General features: G+C 38.3%; 3 protein-coding genes across 3 annotated transcripts; 2 read left to right on the top strand and 1 right to left on the bottom strand.

The window, feature by feature from the left end:
• The first annotated feature begins 9 nt into the window (after positions 1 to 9).
• LOC117685846 (uncharacterized) lies at positions 10 to 981 on the top strand. Its single transcript, XM_066086877.1, has one exon. The coding sequence runs from the start codon at positions 10 to 12 to the stop codon at positions 979 to 981; it is 972 nt and encodes a 323-aa protein (XP_065942949.1).
• A 2,318-nt stretch (positions 982 to 3,299) lies between these two features.
• LOC117685999 (uncharacterized protein F54H12.2-like) lies at positions 3,300 to 4,616 on the top strand. Its single transcript, XM_034460637.2, has one exon. The coding sequence runs from the start codon at positions 3,300 to 3,302 to the stop codon at positions 4,614 to 4,616; it is 1,317 nt and encodes a 438-aa protein (XP_034316528.2).
• Positions 4,617 to 13,482: 8,866 nt separating this feature from the next.
• Positions 13,483 to 14,171, bottom strand: LOC136276062 (protein transport protein SEC31-like). Its single transcript, XM_066086864.1, has 2 exons — positions 14,166 to 14,171; positions 13,483 to 13,989 (listed from the first exon to the last, which is right to left on the bottom strand). Exons 1-2 carry the CDS (start codon positions 14,169 to 14,171, stop codon positions 13,483 to 13,485), a joined length of 513 nt encoding a protein of 170 aa, XP_065942936.1.
• Positions 14,172 to 16,313: the final 2,142 nt, after the last annotated feature.

The following is a 16,313-nucleotide window of genomic DNA, read 5'->3' as shown; positions in this document are numbered from 1 at the left end:
GTCAGCAAGATGGAGCAAAAACACAAAGATCTCATCAAAGCAAACTACTCTACATTGGTAAAGAAGATGATGTCTGGTTCAGTAGCAGGACACTTATACGCTTCGCACATCATTACAGATGAAATGAGACAGCAAATAGAAGCCGAAAAGACCAGTTATGACAAAAACAGGAAACTATTAAGCATTATTTTGCGTCGAGGTTCAACGGCTTTTATGGGACTCCGAAAGGCATTACTCAAAGCTAACCAAGGCGACCTATCCAGACTCCTGATGAACACTGATGAAGATTCAAAAACCGAATACGAAAAGAAGTTAGCCATGGCAAGGTCGTTAGTGATCAACATGAAAGACAGGGGTACGTCTGAATCTAAAAAAGACGAGCAGGAGCAAAGATGTAGAATACCATTAGATGACGTAAACGACCTCTTTCTCACTGCCATGCCTTACAAGGGGATACTTTACATACATATCCGACACCTTGCAGAGTCCCACGGCCGACTCATTGCCACAAAGAAGGGTGTTACCTTTCCTTTAGACCGATGGTTGAAGTTTGAAGCTCTTTTGCCAGATATCCAAAGCTACATCGACAATGTCGGACAAGAAAATGACGAAGCAGAGTGGCATGTTGGCGGAGGAGCGTTCGTTTCATTATCACCGAACAATCCTACAGTAGACATAAGACATTTCTGGAAACCAGATGACGCTACACAACCGGTTCCAACAAAGAAAGGAGTCACACTAAACAGGAACAAGTTGGCAAGACTTGGGTATGCTGTCGAAGAGATGCATGAGTATGTTCCGGAGTTAAAAGACATAGAACTCTGCATGCTGAGCGAGTCTCACCAGAATCAGCTTGGAATGCTTAACTGTACCGAATGTACTCCTTTCGGATACGACTCACAAGAGACTCTATCCTCCTCCATGGAATGCAACTCTGGAGATACTCAAGATCCAATGAACCTGCAGAGTGATTTTGAATGACAACTTTTTAATTGATATTTTACGTTTGGTGGCTAGGATATATATATATCTATACATATATATATATATATATATATATATATATATATTTATATATATATTATGTATGAAAATATTGTATTCCAACAAAAAGAAAATGATAATCGACCAAACAAGACTTGTGTTTTGCTATATAACTGTGCACTTAGAATCATGTAGATAGTTTGTGTCAAGTATGTCAAACTACACGGATTACTTACGGGAGCTTTATTATACACCCGGTAAACCAGGCGCATTTGCTGGTCCCGAAAAATTGTACCAAGCTGTAAAATCAGAGGGCAAATATAAGATTGGTAGACAAAAAATTAAACAGTTTTTAAATAACGAAGATGCTTACAGCCTGTATAAACTGATTCGAAAGACATTTCCTCGCTCAATTGTGGTTGTTGACACGATTGACTCTATGTGGGATGGTGATTTGGCAGACGTCAGCAATATAGCTTCTCATAACGATGGATACAAATTTCTGCTAGTGTTAATAGACATATTCAGTCGATTTTTATTTATCGTTCCTTTGAAAAATAAACAAAATCAAACGATCATTGAGGGGTTGAAATCAGTTTTTCAAAAAGGAAGAAAACCGCACACATTGAGAACAGATAAGGGTAGCGAATTTAAAAATCGTTGGGTAAAAGCTTTCTTAAAAAAAGAAGCTATTAGTGTTATATACACTCAAAACGAAACTAAAGCAAATTATGCGGAGAGGGTAATACGCACCATGAAAAATTTAATGTATCGTTATTTCATGAAGACAAGAACGTACCGCTATGTGACTGTATTACAAGACCTGGTGAACAGCTATAACAAAAGACCACACAGGTCCTTGGGTAGTAATGCACCCGCTAATGTGAATAAAGATAATGCTGACGAAATCAGACTAGATACATATCTATCGAGACAGAAAAAGACCAAACTAGACAAAAATGTTAAGGTTGAAGAGGACGTAAAAACATCAAACAAAGTATTACGAAAAAGAATAAAACCTGTGTTTAAGTACAAAATCGGAGACAATGTGAGAATATCACAACTCAAACATCCCTTTCAAAGAGATTATCAGCAAAAATGGACAGGAGAATATTTTAAAGTGAGTGTCAGATATAAAAGAGGAGGGATTCCTGTGTACAAAGTAAGAGATTTAGACGATGACGCAATCGAAGGTACCTTCTACGAATCGGAACTTCAGAAAGTCATAAAAACAGGAGATGTATTGTACAGAGTTGAAAAAGTGTTGAAAAGACGGCGTCGGGGGAACATAAAAGAGGCCTTTGTAAAATGGGAAGGATGGCCGCGTAAATTTAACTCGTGGATTCCAGAAAGTTCTTTAGAAAACGCCCAATAAAAACGAGCAAGTTTCATCTATCCTTTTTCATTCAAAATGAGCGTCCGAATGGTATTGACGTCTACCGACTGCTCTGACTATTTTGATAACAAACCAAATTGTTTCCGAGTTCAATTAAATAAGCAGATTCCATTCGAAGGATATTGGTCAGTTGCATTAACAGAATTCTCAACAGAGAGTTGGATTTCTTCAAAGAAGAAGAAATCGGAGTTGTTTGTGTGTTGTGATATCTGTGAGGAAACGATTGTTGGGGGGAAAGACGCCCCTCTTTTGAGACGTGTATGTCTTGGGGAAAACCCAGAAAACATAGCGTTTACTGTACCCTATTACATTCCGGTGAAAATCTGTGAATTACAACAGATCTGTATATATATAACTGACAGAGAAGGGAACTTGGTTTCATTTTTAGATGGACCGGTGACCGTGACACTTCATTTTAAAAAGTTCCCTTACGTTTTATGATGAACAGTCAGACTTACGTTAGCGACCCCAGACTCTGGGAAGCGTTTTACAAAAATATGGCAGAGAAGAAGTTTAATCCTTACAGCTACAAGCCTAAGCAAATAGGAAGAGGAAGAAAACGACATAGATCTTACGTCATTCCTTTGAGGCCACACTCACAATTAGAATCTACCGTGAACTCAACTCACGTGACTCCCATAGCTGCAGTGGAGGAAAGGGCGAAAACTGAACACGCGAATGATATCAAAGAAGGTGTTCCATCCGTCAAGGTACACAGCAAGAGTATAAAAAGGCCCTGTTCTGGATCTTCCGTCATTCCTACAAAGAAAACCAAGTCTTGTAAACTAGCTAAGCAGCTAAAATCAATCAAAACAAAGCCGGTTACAAAGAAAAGGCAAATACCTGTCAAGAAAACAAAGTCAGCTCAAGTGAAAAAATTCAAGATTGACGCCTACAAGAGTATCTTTCGGGAATAAATATGGCTTTTTTAAGCGGTGATAACAAAGACATAGCTCAGCCTATGGAATTGTCTCTGTTTGCATCACCTACCAATCAAGTAGCTGTAGAGAAAGTATATTTTACGGAAGCAAGACCAATATCCAGCATAGGTGTATCAGACACACCAATCGAAATTGTAGTTTCGGGTTCGGGTGCAGAATATATAGATTTAAAAAGAAGTAAATTTTACGTAAAAGCACGGATTTTAAAAGCCGACGGAACAGCTTTGGCTGAACAAGAAAAAACGAGTATCGTCAATCTACCTCTGCAAAGTATGTTTTCTCAGATGGACGTCTATTTAAACAACAAACTGGTGTCCTTCAATACAAACAACTATCCATGGAAAGCGTATCTCAAGACAATTTTGTTCAGTGGGAAAGACGACTTGAAGTCTCAAAAGCAGTCAGAATTGTTCTATAAAGACGAAGGGAAGATGGACGACGCCAACGCTTACAACGGAGGTAATGCTGGATTGGTGCTACGATACGGTTTTACTGAGCAAAGTAAAACTTTTGAGCTTGAAGGAAACCTGAAGGAAGATATCTTTGATCTAGACAAGTACTTGATAAACGGAGTAGATATTTACATCAAACTATTTAGATCCAGCACCCCGTTTGTAATCATGTCTGCAGAATCTTCAGCAGCTTACAAACTAGAACTGTTGGATGTCGTGTTCAAAGTTGCAAAGGTACGAGTTGATCCTGGCGTTCTGCTGAACCACAGTAAACAAATAGAATCGACGCCTGTAAAGTATACGATATCAAGGAACGAACTAAAAATGAACACGATACCCAAAGGATCGACTGAATTTTACTGGGACAATATTTTCCCACAGGCTGTACCAGACCGTATTGTGGTAGCTCTGGTAGACCAGAAAGCTGTCAATGGTGATTATTCGGCCAACCCATTCAATTTCGAACACATGGGAGTAACAGATGTCGGTATATACGTCAACGGAGAAAGCGTACCTGGTAGACCACTAAAAACAGACTTCTCGGCGGGACAGTATGTGGCAGCTTACACTCGTCTGTTGGAAGCATCGGAAAAATGGAACTCTGATGCTGGACTGGATATCTCCCGAGAAAATTTCGGATCGGGATACTCTTTGTTTGTCTTCACCATCGATCCTTGCGGGTTTGGCGAAGAATATTTAAACCTCATTCGTCGAGGAAATACCAGACTGGAACTGAAATTCAAAGAAGCTACAACTAAAGCTGCCAACGCCCTTGTATTTGCTACGTTTTCTTCCCTGCTTGAGGTGGATAAGTCACGTGACATCAATTATATTCAACCATGAACTCGACGCAGATGTTAAATATTGTGAGAACGGACCCATGCTTAAGACGTTACGTAAAAGGAGTGTTTGCTAGCAACACGCTACCTGCAACTGTGACTCAGTTTCCGAGTGCATTTATCGTGAACACACAACCTTTACCGTTCCCCGGAGAACATTGGGTTGCGTTTATTGTGTTTGACTCGATTATAATCCCGATATACAGAACTTTTTCAATAAAAATAAAATGCATTGTACTTTCAAAACAATCCCATTGCAACCCTATTATTCTGATTGGTGTGGGCTTTATGTATTGGTGTATTTAATTGCCAGATTGTGTTTCAAATATTCGTTGAATCGGGTGTATGCTTTGTTTCCTAACATACATGTCAATGATACTTTTGTAAAACATTTTATGCATGACTATGTGAGATATTAATAAAATGAGTTCAAACTGTACAACGTGTTATCATATAAATATGAGGTTAAACGCCACGTGCTCTCAGTTTAAGAATGGCCAAGGAAAAAGAAACAGTGATCATGAACGACTGGTGGAAAACGAAAGCTTTGCTTCCATTTTCTGCCCCTACGACTATTTTGATCTGTGGTTGCACACAGAGTGGTAAAACCTATTTTACTAAATCACTTCTCCAACATGCGAACGGAATGTTCTCTGTTCCGGTGGACAAGATTATTTACGCCTACACCGAATACCAGCCCATCTTTGACGACATGTCTCGGTCAATCCCAAACTTCACATTACACCAAGGTTTGCCGTCTAAAGAAGACATAGAACAGTATACGGAGGGAGTCAATCACACCATCTTGGTCTTGGATGATTAGATGTTAAAAATAGCTCAATCTCAAGATTGTGTTCACCTGTTTACGGTGACATCTCATCATAGAAACGTGACTACAGTGATGCTTTCACAGAACCTTTATCCTCCCGGGAAATATGCCAGGACCATATCGTTAAATTGTCTGAATGTTATTTTGTTTAAAAATTACCGCGATTCCAGACAGGTTATCACGTTCGGTTCTCAGGTATTACCGGGACAGGTTTCTTTTTTCAAAGCCGCTTATGATTCGGCGACCAGAAGAAATTTTGGGTACTTACATGTCTGCTTAGAGCCTACACAAAAGAGGGAATACCAGTTAAGGTCTTGCATACTCCCCGGAGAAGATATGATTATTTATCAACCTATATAAAGTTGTAGTTAAAACATTTCGTCTTAGTTGATAATCATGAAGCAGACGGTGAAGAAGCATAGAGCTCTTTTAAATTGCCTTTTGTATGCTGACAGTACACAACAAAAACTAATTATGAAAACCTTTACTAGCGAGCAATTCGACGTGATGAGTGAAATAGCTCTAAATATTTATACTGGTACATATCCTTTGCCCAAAAAATATATAAATGAACTGAGACCATTCGAATTAGACATTCGCAAGCTGGGATCCAGAGAAGTGAGCAACAAGGAAAAACGTCGAATATTATTAAACCACATTGAATTGGTGCCTTTATTATTGAAACCCATCGTGTCGAGTTTTTCATAAAAAATGGCAAAAGAATTTATACTTGTACCTAAATTAAAGTATGACCGTCTTGTGGGCCAGCATGTCGAACAACAATTGTCCTCTACAGAGACTCAAAATACTCCGAATTTCCCAAAGGAACTTATGGGCGATAAAGAAGATAAAAACAGCATGTTACAAGAAGGAAGGGGTTTTGTCAGCAAGAAGCAAACTATCGGCAGACCTCCCGGAATATCTGATGGTAGACGCAAAAAGAAGAACAAAAACATTCCTTGGATGGCATATTGACATTTATGAAATGAAAATAAAAAAAAACATTTTTACATGACTGGTGAACGGAATTCAATAAAAATGATGTACAAATATACATTTTAGCGTTATTGTTATTCTTTTAAAATCCAAATGGCAATGTATCTAAATTGGGTAGAATTCTACGTTTGGTATAAACCATTTTATAGTTTTTTGTTTCGACTCTGTTGAGAAGTTTTCTCTTTCTACTGTCCCTCGAAATTTTACAAGGATTGACGATCTCGATTTTACTTTCGGGTGACGTACAGATGATCGATTTTATGGCCTCGAAATTGATTAATTTCGAGTTGGCCCAGTTCAATGTATATCCTCGAACTTTACATTCTTCTTTGCCAGACGATGTGCGATAGGCATAGTTCTTTGGACCCCCCGAGACGAATTCAACAATGTAGCCGTCTTTGGGGCGGATCTCGTTCGTTAATTCTCCTAAGTAATTACCTATGGGAAGGTAACTCAAATCGTCCGACCGTTTCGTCTTAAAAATGACACTGTCTGTATCGAAATACAATACGTTCTCATTTAATTGATCGAGAACACTGTACAATTTCAGTCGAGCCCACATAGTGGTAAACGATGCAAGGAAGATATTGGTTTTGTTATCGAATTGAGTAAATAAGGACTGTTGCTCCATTCTAAATGAAGAATGTCTTTTGAGACGATGTGGAAATTGTGGGGGATTTTGGTCGGATCAGAGAGCATTTGAAAAAATGTTTCGGCCTCCGTTTCGTGAATAAACGTGGACTGTTGCATCCCCAACCTCTGACCAAATTTGCCCCAGAAGCTATTCAAACAGAGTTTGGCTAAACATCGCAACCCTGGATTCAGCATAATTTTATCGTATTCTAAATCTATGCCCTCTTTTTCTTTGTAATCCTCGATGTATTTACGTTTTGCCTCTTCCGTTTTACAATCAACTGGAAATCCCGACGCCTCCTGTTTAATTTTTAAGAACATGTTGACGTACTGAGTAAACAATCCCCCCTCACACGAGTCGGCGTTGTACATGGACGACTCGGCAAAGTGATAGACTTCGTAGGTATTTAAGATTGTGTACCCTTTAGACATAGCCATTTGAATTTCAGGAGTACACCACGTGCCCGTGATGGCCCTCTCCTCTAGGGAACACGTGCAATCGTTCTGATTTTCATTGTCAGCGCAAGTTCTACACAAGGGAAACTTCAATTTTCCATTCGAACTGTAAGGAAGCACGGGGTGATAGAGATTTCTAGGGGGTAAAATTTTAATTTTAGCAAGTCCAAAATACTGAGAGATGTCTTGAAAATTGTCCGTGACGATGGTAGGATGTCCAACGGGATATCGACAATATTTGTTTGTCCATGGATAAAGACTGGTAAAGTCGTAGTACTGAATGGTTTCGTCTTCCGCCGCCTTGTAGTGTAATGTTATGGCATTAGTTCGACCACCAAAAAAACTATCACGTGGGTCCAATCTGTCCTGTATATCCAATGTCGACACGAACTGCTGTAACGCCGCATTCTTTTCCAGTTGATATTTAAATTGATGTTCCCAAATAAAGACGACTTTGTATCCTAGATCCTTGAGCTCTCGTTCTCTCTTCTTCGTCATTTCATATAATTCCTGGATCGTCTGATTGGTGGAAGGATGTCTGAGATGATGACGATCTTCGGCGTAACAAGACGGACAACCGTGGAACACACAACCTATTTTTTTTTGTTAAAAATGAGAGAAAACAATAAACGTATTTTATGGTCAACACTCGATACGCCGCCGCCGCCGCCGCCGCCCCCCCCCCCCCCTTCAATTGAGGGGGAGAGGGGGTAAATGTTAAAGATATGTAGGTTTATGGTCTTACCATAAAATTCGTAAACTGTTCCTTTTCCGGTTGGAGAGGGGACAAATCCGTCACATCTGTAGTTCGTGCCTGGAATCTGATATTCACCTCCGTTAAGAGCGTGTGAAATATGAATGGGGTTTCCCCGCTGACGGCTTTTTTCCATTAACCACTCTAACCATTGAATCGAAACTTTACTGTAGTTATCGCGTTTTGTATACCCTTGAGAGGGAACGACTGCTATTGGACTCTCGAACTGTCGTTTGCCTATTTGCACGTTCTCGTCATGTTGAAGGTCGACTAAGGAGACCCATGATGCTTCTTCGACGTTGACCACTTGCAGTCCTCTTAAATGTTCGATGTCGTACCATTTCGTGTCCCCGTCTTTGGTTATTTGTATTTTTTCCTTGCCTTTCAAAAATAAAGACTTAAATACGCCCATGCATACACTTGCGATGGTGACGTAATCGAAAGGGTCGACTCCATAAGTAGTTTGTATTTTTAACGTTCCGTCTGCTTGTGCAACGTTTTCTTCGATGGTCGTCACGTCGATCATTAACTTTCTAAATTCGAGACAGCCCCGTCGCAAGAAATCGACGTCCGAGCGGCAGTATTGCAACATTTCTTCTCGAAAATGAAACGTCTCGTCTTTTTTCGTTGCATGCCAGTCTTCTAGTTTCTTTCGCTCTTCTGTCGACAGGAATTGGTATCCGTAGTACTGCAAGTCTGGATACGGGCCCACGTAATTTTGATGAGCTTTGGTGTTGAATAAATGAGGAAAGTATCCTTTGCAGAGTTCTTGTAGACCAAACGCTTCTGGTATTTTAGCTAATTTCATGGGAAGAAAGTTGAGAGAATCCATGAAAGTTAAATTCAGTTTTTGGGCTATGTGCATGTACATGATCTTGGAACCATTGTATATGATTTTGCTTGGTCGAATGGAGTGTCGGTCGATGAGAACTTCTAAAACGGGGTACAAGTCAAAACTTTTTGCATTGTGTGCAATTAAAATCGAGTCTTTGCAGTGCTTTCTGGTGACGTAAGCGCAAAAGTGTTCGGCGGCGTAGTCCCCGGAAAACACCAGTTCCCTTTTTCCACACGTGTCTTGACATGGCGGTGAAACGTATTCTCCTTTGAGTGTCCGAGAGCATTTTCCACATCGTGTTCCGCAATGACTGCAGGTGGCATCCTCTACCAATTCCTCTTTTTCGCATTGATGACAAGTGCTCTGTAGTACTGCAAAGTTAACTTTGTGTTGCATAAAACCACAGGACGGATCACGGCAGTTCTGACACAGTCTACAGTTGACGCACTGACGTGGCTCTTTAACGCAATGTCGACATCTGACACAAGACGGACTGTATCCCGCCTCACATTGGAACACGTCACCTTGCCGTGTCTCAAAATCGTAAAAGAAGAATTTCTTGTTTCGCTTTTCGATGTCGGATCCAAACGGTTTCTGGTAACAATTATGTTCCCCGGTTTGATATTCTCGACAGTTAGGGCACTGCCATTCTTCGCAAACGTGTAACTCGGGGGAACGCTTCACACGTTCCAGAACGACTCTACATTTTGTACATTGTTAAAACAGGTCACAGGCAGGGGGATAACTTTCATTTTTGACTGTTCGTTGCTCTTTATGACTTTTGAAACACACTAGAGATCGACAAACTCGACCACAGGTACGACAGCCCATTTGGACATCCGTTTCCGGACAGTTGTTGCGTAAACATACCTCACAAGAAGTGGCACAAGAATGTTTTGATTTATCTTTATACGGTTTTAAACAGGTATGACAAAAGTACGACGCTTTGAAAAACCCTTGTATGCTGGCAATCCCGTGCCAGTGTTTTTCGTTTTCTGAGTCGATATGATATAGATAAAGACGAGGTTTTTCCTGATCCTTTGTCACCCTGACGAACTTGTTTCCTACTCTAGAGGACACGACGTTTATAGAGACATTGAGTAAGGTTTCGAAAGGCTCGATGTCATTAAGACCTAAATATCTGTCGGTAGGCACCCCTGCTCTTTGACACAGCCACATCGCTAACTCGGTTTGTTTTTTTTTTCTCGACGTTTTCAGGACGTTGTTGTAATAAGCCTTGGATACAGTACGGTGTTTGAGAACGTCATCTAGCATCTCCTCATTGGAATCATTCTTCACTAATTGTGACCAGGTATCCGCGTCTACTTTTTTACACGTTTTGAGAAAACACAGACCAATGGAAATAGCCATGCATAAATTGTTATCGTTTTGTACATGAAAAAGTGATTTTTTCTTTCTATGCTATTTTTGGGTCCGAAAAGAGAAGTGATGGGTAGTTTTCTAGGGTTACCTCCCCCTTTGGGCAAATCGATGGATCCTATGGTGACCAAAAGGCTTTCGTCTATGGGTAAGCTTTCGTTCGAATTGAGTACTTTGACGATTTCTGACATTACAGCATCTGCATTCAGAGTTTCCCAGGATTGTAGCGGGACCACTATTGCATTGTTGAGACTCGGGTGACTGATGACCACTCGCCCGAGATCCGCATCGTGACCCCTGGCTTGCGACAACAGGTCGTCAAACATGTCGTGCAAATTGTTTTGTATGTCTAGTAATTTCTTACCCCGCCACTGTTCGTTAAATTTGACTTTGAATGTCGTATCGCGTACCCAATGTTTCTTAAAGGTTCTCGTATCCCTCTTCCAAATGTAGTAAGGTTTTTCTGGCGTGTCCTCAGAATCGGAGCTATCCTCACCGCCCCCAAGCTGTACACTCGTTGAAGGCTGATCGCCATCAGCGAGGGTAGGTCGACTTTTTTTGGCAGGGGATTCCATCTCCGAAAGAACCTCCTGCCATAAGTCTTCGATGTGTTTTTCCCAATTGAGTTCTTTTAATCGGTCCTCGACCTCAGCATCACCAACTAAACCATTTGCGGCGGCAAATAACTGCACAGCATCACTGTCGTTCAAGGAGTCGAGGATTTCTTTCAATAGACTGCTGTCTGCCATATTCTAAATTCAGAATATTTATAAATGTAAAGCATGCTTCAAAATTCTAAAAAATTAATACTGATTTGTAAAACTTTATTACATCATAACTTATTCAATTAAATTTAATGATGTCCTTAATTTATTCATTTTACTACACTTTAAAAAAAGAAAAACAAAGCCTGTTTGAACTTAAGGTAGCTATCTACATCGAATTTTTACCTCATGACTTGTTGCAGTAATTTTAGGTAACCTTGATTTCCCTGTTCAAAGGCGGACTGTTGCTTTCAATTATTTTATATGAATTTTTTGGTAATTTTTGAGAAAAAATGGAAAAATCGGTTTGACTGAAAACGAGAGGTGATAGAGTTTTAAAATTGCTTCTAAAAATTGTATATTATAAGGTTTATCAATAATTTAAAAGTGGCGATAAAGACTTTGTATTTTTTATAATAAAAAATAATTATTAAAAATTAGAAACAAATTTTCTTAATATTTTTTTTTTTAATTTGAAAACCAAGTCATTTCCAGCCATTGAGTATAAGAAAAACATATTTTGAAAAGATATTGGAAAAAAATAGAAAAAAATAAAGCTAAAAAAGCCTACTTTCAAAGTAGACACTAACCTGATCGGAATTAAATTAGGGAAAAAATGGAAATATTCTTCATTTTTTTTTTTAATGTTATGACGCTAATAACTAATTAAACCCTTTGTAAATTGAATGAACTTATCAATAATTAAGAAGTTTGGTGGTGAAGCTTCATTTATTTTCGTGCCAGTAGGTTTTTTTAATAATTAAGATCAGGATCAGGCAAATTTTAATCGGGATCGGTTTGATCTTGAAAATTAGCAATTTTTCCTTAAATATTTTTAATTTTTTCCAATTTCTTTCTAAAATATGGTTTATATATATTAGTTTTACTTGATAGAAACATGTCTAAAATATTTTGACCATAGGTTTAAAAAATATTTTTAAAATGCACTAATTTTACAAATATTTTTTTTATTTAAAAAAACATATATCTCATTTTACTTCTATAGTTATGCTTTATTTATATTTCATAATTTTTAGAGGAAACTTGAAACTCTATCACCTTTCATTTTCAGTAAAAACTATTTTTCCATTTTCTCTCTTAATTGCTAAAAAATTCATATGAAATAATTGAAGGCAACTGTCCATCTTTGAACAGGGAAATCAAGGTTACCTAACAATATTGCGACAAGTCATGAAGTAAAAATTTGATGTAGAGAGCTACCTTAAATTTATTTCAATTCAAAACAATAAAAAAAAAAAGCAAAATAGAATACTTTTTATTAACAAAATTCCTGTAATATAGATTTTAAGTATTTCTTAATACTTAACATATTTTTAAGAAATGACATTAGGGAAAAAACAAAGTAAACAAAAATACTGGTCTAATGACAAAAATCTTTAAATAGCACTAAACATGTTTAATATTAACCTTGTACAAACTTTTTCTTTAAGACAACTTTTATATCAATAAATTCAATTTCTAGCTTCACAAATGTTCAAAAATATTTAAAACCCACATTGTATATCAGGTAAATAATATTAAGGATTGTAATCTATAAATATTGGATATTAAATATTATTCTATAGGAATACGTTCTACACCAATTAACCCTAATGTCATAACTTAAACATCACAATTATAATAAGCAAATGATCAATGTTAGGTGTAAATCACAATTATCAGTTTTAAAAAAATAAAAAAGCTTAAACATCATTTAACATCAATTGCGCATGGCAAAAATCACCAAATAATCACTGTCATGTGTAAATCATAATACTAATCAACAAATAAAGACAGGAGTTAAAATTTTCCTTTCATCAGTATTCAAGTAAAAGACAAACTGTCGCATAAAATAAAAATTAAAAAAAAATACAAAAAAAACATAAAAAGCAACCCTAGGAAAACACAACAGAAAAAATAACGAGTCAATGTCCTTAATTAAACAATACCATTGTACTACATGTACATTCATTAAAAAAATTACTTGATACAACGTCATCAAAATTTCAAATTTTCATACTTCATAAAAGTACAGACTATACATTCATCAAAATATTAAATCTTACTGACTTTCAAACATTAGTTTCTTTCTTGCTGTTTTGCTTCTAGTAGTTGGTCCCTGTTGTGGAGCGGGGGCGTGTTGTCCTTGCTGAGGAGCGGGGGCTTGTTGTGCCGGTTGAACAGCGGGGGCTTGTTGTCCCAGTTGAACAGCGGGGACTTGTCCTAGCTGAGGAGCGGGGGCTTGTTGAGCCGGTTGAACAGCGGGGGCTTGTTGTCCTGGCTGGGGAGCGGGGGCTTGTTGTGCCGGTTGAACAGCGGGGGCTTGTTGTCCTGGCTGAGGAGCGGGGGCTTGTTGTGCCGGTTGAACAGCGGGGGCTTGTTGTCCTGGCTGGGGAGCGGGGGCTTGTTGTGCCGGTTGAACAGCGGGGGCTTGTTGTCCTGGCTGAGGAGCGGGGGCTTGTTGTGCCGATTGAACAGCGGGGGCTTGTTGTCCTGGCTGAGGAGCGGGGGCTTGTTGTGCCGGTTGAACAGCGGGGGCTTGTTGTCCTGGCTGAGGAGCGGGGGCTTGTTGTGCCGGTTGAACAGCGGGGGCTTGTTGTCCTGGCTGAGGAACGGGGGCTTGTTGTGCCGGTTGAACAGCGGGGGCTTGTTGTCCTGGCTGGGGAGCGGGGGCGTGTTGTCCTTGCTGAGCGGCTTGTTGTCTAGGTTGTTGAGGTGTGTCTGTGTCTGCTGAAGTTGTGTATGATGATGGTGACAACAAATGTATATCCGAAATGTTAAGTTCCGGGCAGCAGCGATTTATCAAAAACTTTACAAGTTTCCTCAGCCCAAAAAATATAATTAATGATGTAACTGCAACTGCCCAAGCCAGAAATCCTAAATTAAAAAAAATAGAGTAGATATACATGCATGAACTATCAACAGAGTATTTAAATTCTAGCACAATTTAAGTAATTTATACTTCCGTACATTTATAAAGCGAGTTTTTCCTAATTTTTTCGTTGATCTAATTTTTGTAAAATCCTTAATTGTTTCTTTTAAAACAAACACATTGTTAACAAATGCTTTTTTTTTTTTTTTACACCATATTGAAATAATATGACTAATACCAGTTCCCACATCACTTAGTGATTGTTGAATTCTGTGCCAACTTGTGGGGGGCTCAGATGTAGCTCTATATCCCTCAGCAACAGATGTAGGTTCCTCGGCTACAGATGTAGGTCCCTTGGTTACAGATGTAGGTCCCTCAGTTACAGATGTAGGTCCTTCAGCTACAGATGTAGGTCCCTCAGCTACAAGTTAAGTTGGTAGATTTTCAGTAGCGTTGTCATTACTATTGTGGGAAGAGGTTTTATATATGAAAGAGAAAATATGTCATCTTTTGATTTGTTCGAATATTTATACTTCTGTACATTTTATAAAGCGAGTTTTTCCTAATTTTTTCGTTGATCTATTTTTTGTATAATCCTTGTTTCTTTTAAAACAAACACATTGTTAACAATTGCTTTTTTTACCATATTGAAATAATATGACTAATACCAGTTCCCACATCACTGAGTGACAATTGAATTCTGTGCCAAAATGTGGGGGCTCGTCTTTCGGCTACAGATGTAGGTCCCTCGGCTACAGATGTAGGTCCTTCAGTTACAGATGTAGGTCCCTCAGTTACAGATGATTCCTTGTGATATACTTTAAATGTGAAGTAAAATAAAAATTTAAAAAATAATTGATACAAACATTTTCCTCAGACCACTTAAAAATCGAGTTTTACGGACACAGCCTTTTTAGTCCAAAATTCCTGTAGGAGCTGGCACGATAAAGAACCCCTTTTGATAAATATTCTTTAAAACAGAAGCACTACTCTAAGTTCCTATATGTAGATTTGAGGATTTACATTAAAAGAAATCTGAATAGCAATTGAATAAACTCATTTTTCCTAACCTTTGTATTTGTGCATTAAAACCAGAAAATGTTGTTATTTTTAATTTCTACTGTACTGCTATAGCTGTCCGATGCTTGGTAAATATTGTCCGATCCATGGTGAAATAGTTCAACACCTCAATAATTTGCTTTATTTTCTACATTTTTAACAATTTTACAAATTTTTCTCCAATATTTAAGCAAGGGGAAAACCTGTAACTTTTAAAACAAGTTTTATTTATATTTGGATGATATTTTATTCGCGAACAAAGGGAAAAATCCAAAGGTGTCCGATGCATGGTGAAATCACCCTATAGTTTATGTATACACAGTAGATATTTACCCCCAGGCTACTCTATATAGCTACATTAACCATACACAGAAAAAATATCTTTGTGAAACGGATTGGGGCTAATGTACTTATAAAATATACATTGTTCTTTTAATATTTAAAGGAAGGTATTCACACGTTTTCTTACAAAATTGCGTGAAATACATGACATGTACAAGGCAAATTGAATCACAGAATTACAGAAACTGTAACTACCGGAAATATATTTAAAAAAAAAGAACGACTTGTGAGATGACCCCTCCCCTTCTTTTTATCATTTACTACATAAACACATTCCATAGTAAAGATACAACGATTTGATTGGCTGATTAAATCACGTGTTCTAATTTTTCTCACGATAATTTTAAAGTCTACGAATCGTTCCCTATAAGCCCCCTCCTTTTAAAAATCACTCAAAATTACCAGACCAGTCCACATTAAGACAATTAACGACTTACAGGTCATAAATGAGAAATAAAAGGGTCAAAACATTTTAATTTGAACCACCCCCCCTTACCCATATTCCGCAATGTATAGATATGTACATAATTTACTTACCGAATTCATGATCATGGCATTGAGTTCCATGTTTGCTCCGCACTACTGGAAACGGCGCCTTTCCGTTGACGACAATGGTTACATCGCACTTTGCAACCCGAATTTCGCGTATCTGGACATTGACATCGACGGCAACACAGTTGCTTTGTACGTAGAGAGCGCAATTGACCAAACCATGACTGGACGGACATCTCGGACATCTAGTTTCAACACATGTGTAGAACTCAATAATGACAATGAATAT

Source organism: Magallana gigas, chromosome 1 (assembly GCF_963853765.1).
Source record: "Magallana gigas chromosome 1, xbMagGiga1.1, whole genome shotgun sequence".
NCBI classification, from domain to species: Eukaryota; Metazoa; Mollusca; class Bivalvia; order Ostreida; family Ostreidae; genus Magallana; species Magallana gigas.
The sequence above is the reverse complement of the archived record's forward strand: the minus strand, read 5'-3'. Positions and strand labels throughout refer to the sequence as shown.

What these genes read in the sequence shown, in the direction of transcription:
- LOC117685999 (XM_034460637.2), top strand. Translation starts at nt 3,300, where the DNA reads ATGGCTTTTTTAAGCGGTGATAACAAAGACATAGCTCAGCCTATGGAA.
- LOC117685846 (XM_066086877.1), top strand. Translation starts at nt 10, where the DNA reads ATGGAGCAAAAACACAAAGATCTCATCAAAGCAAACTACTCTACATTG.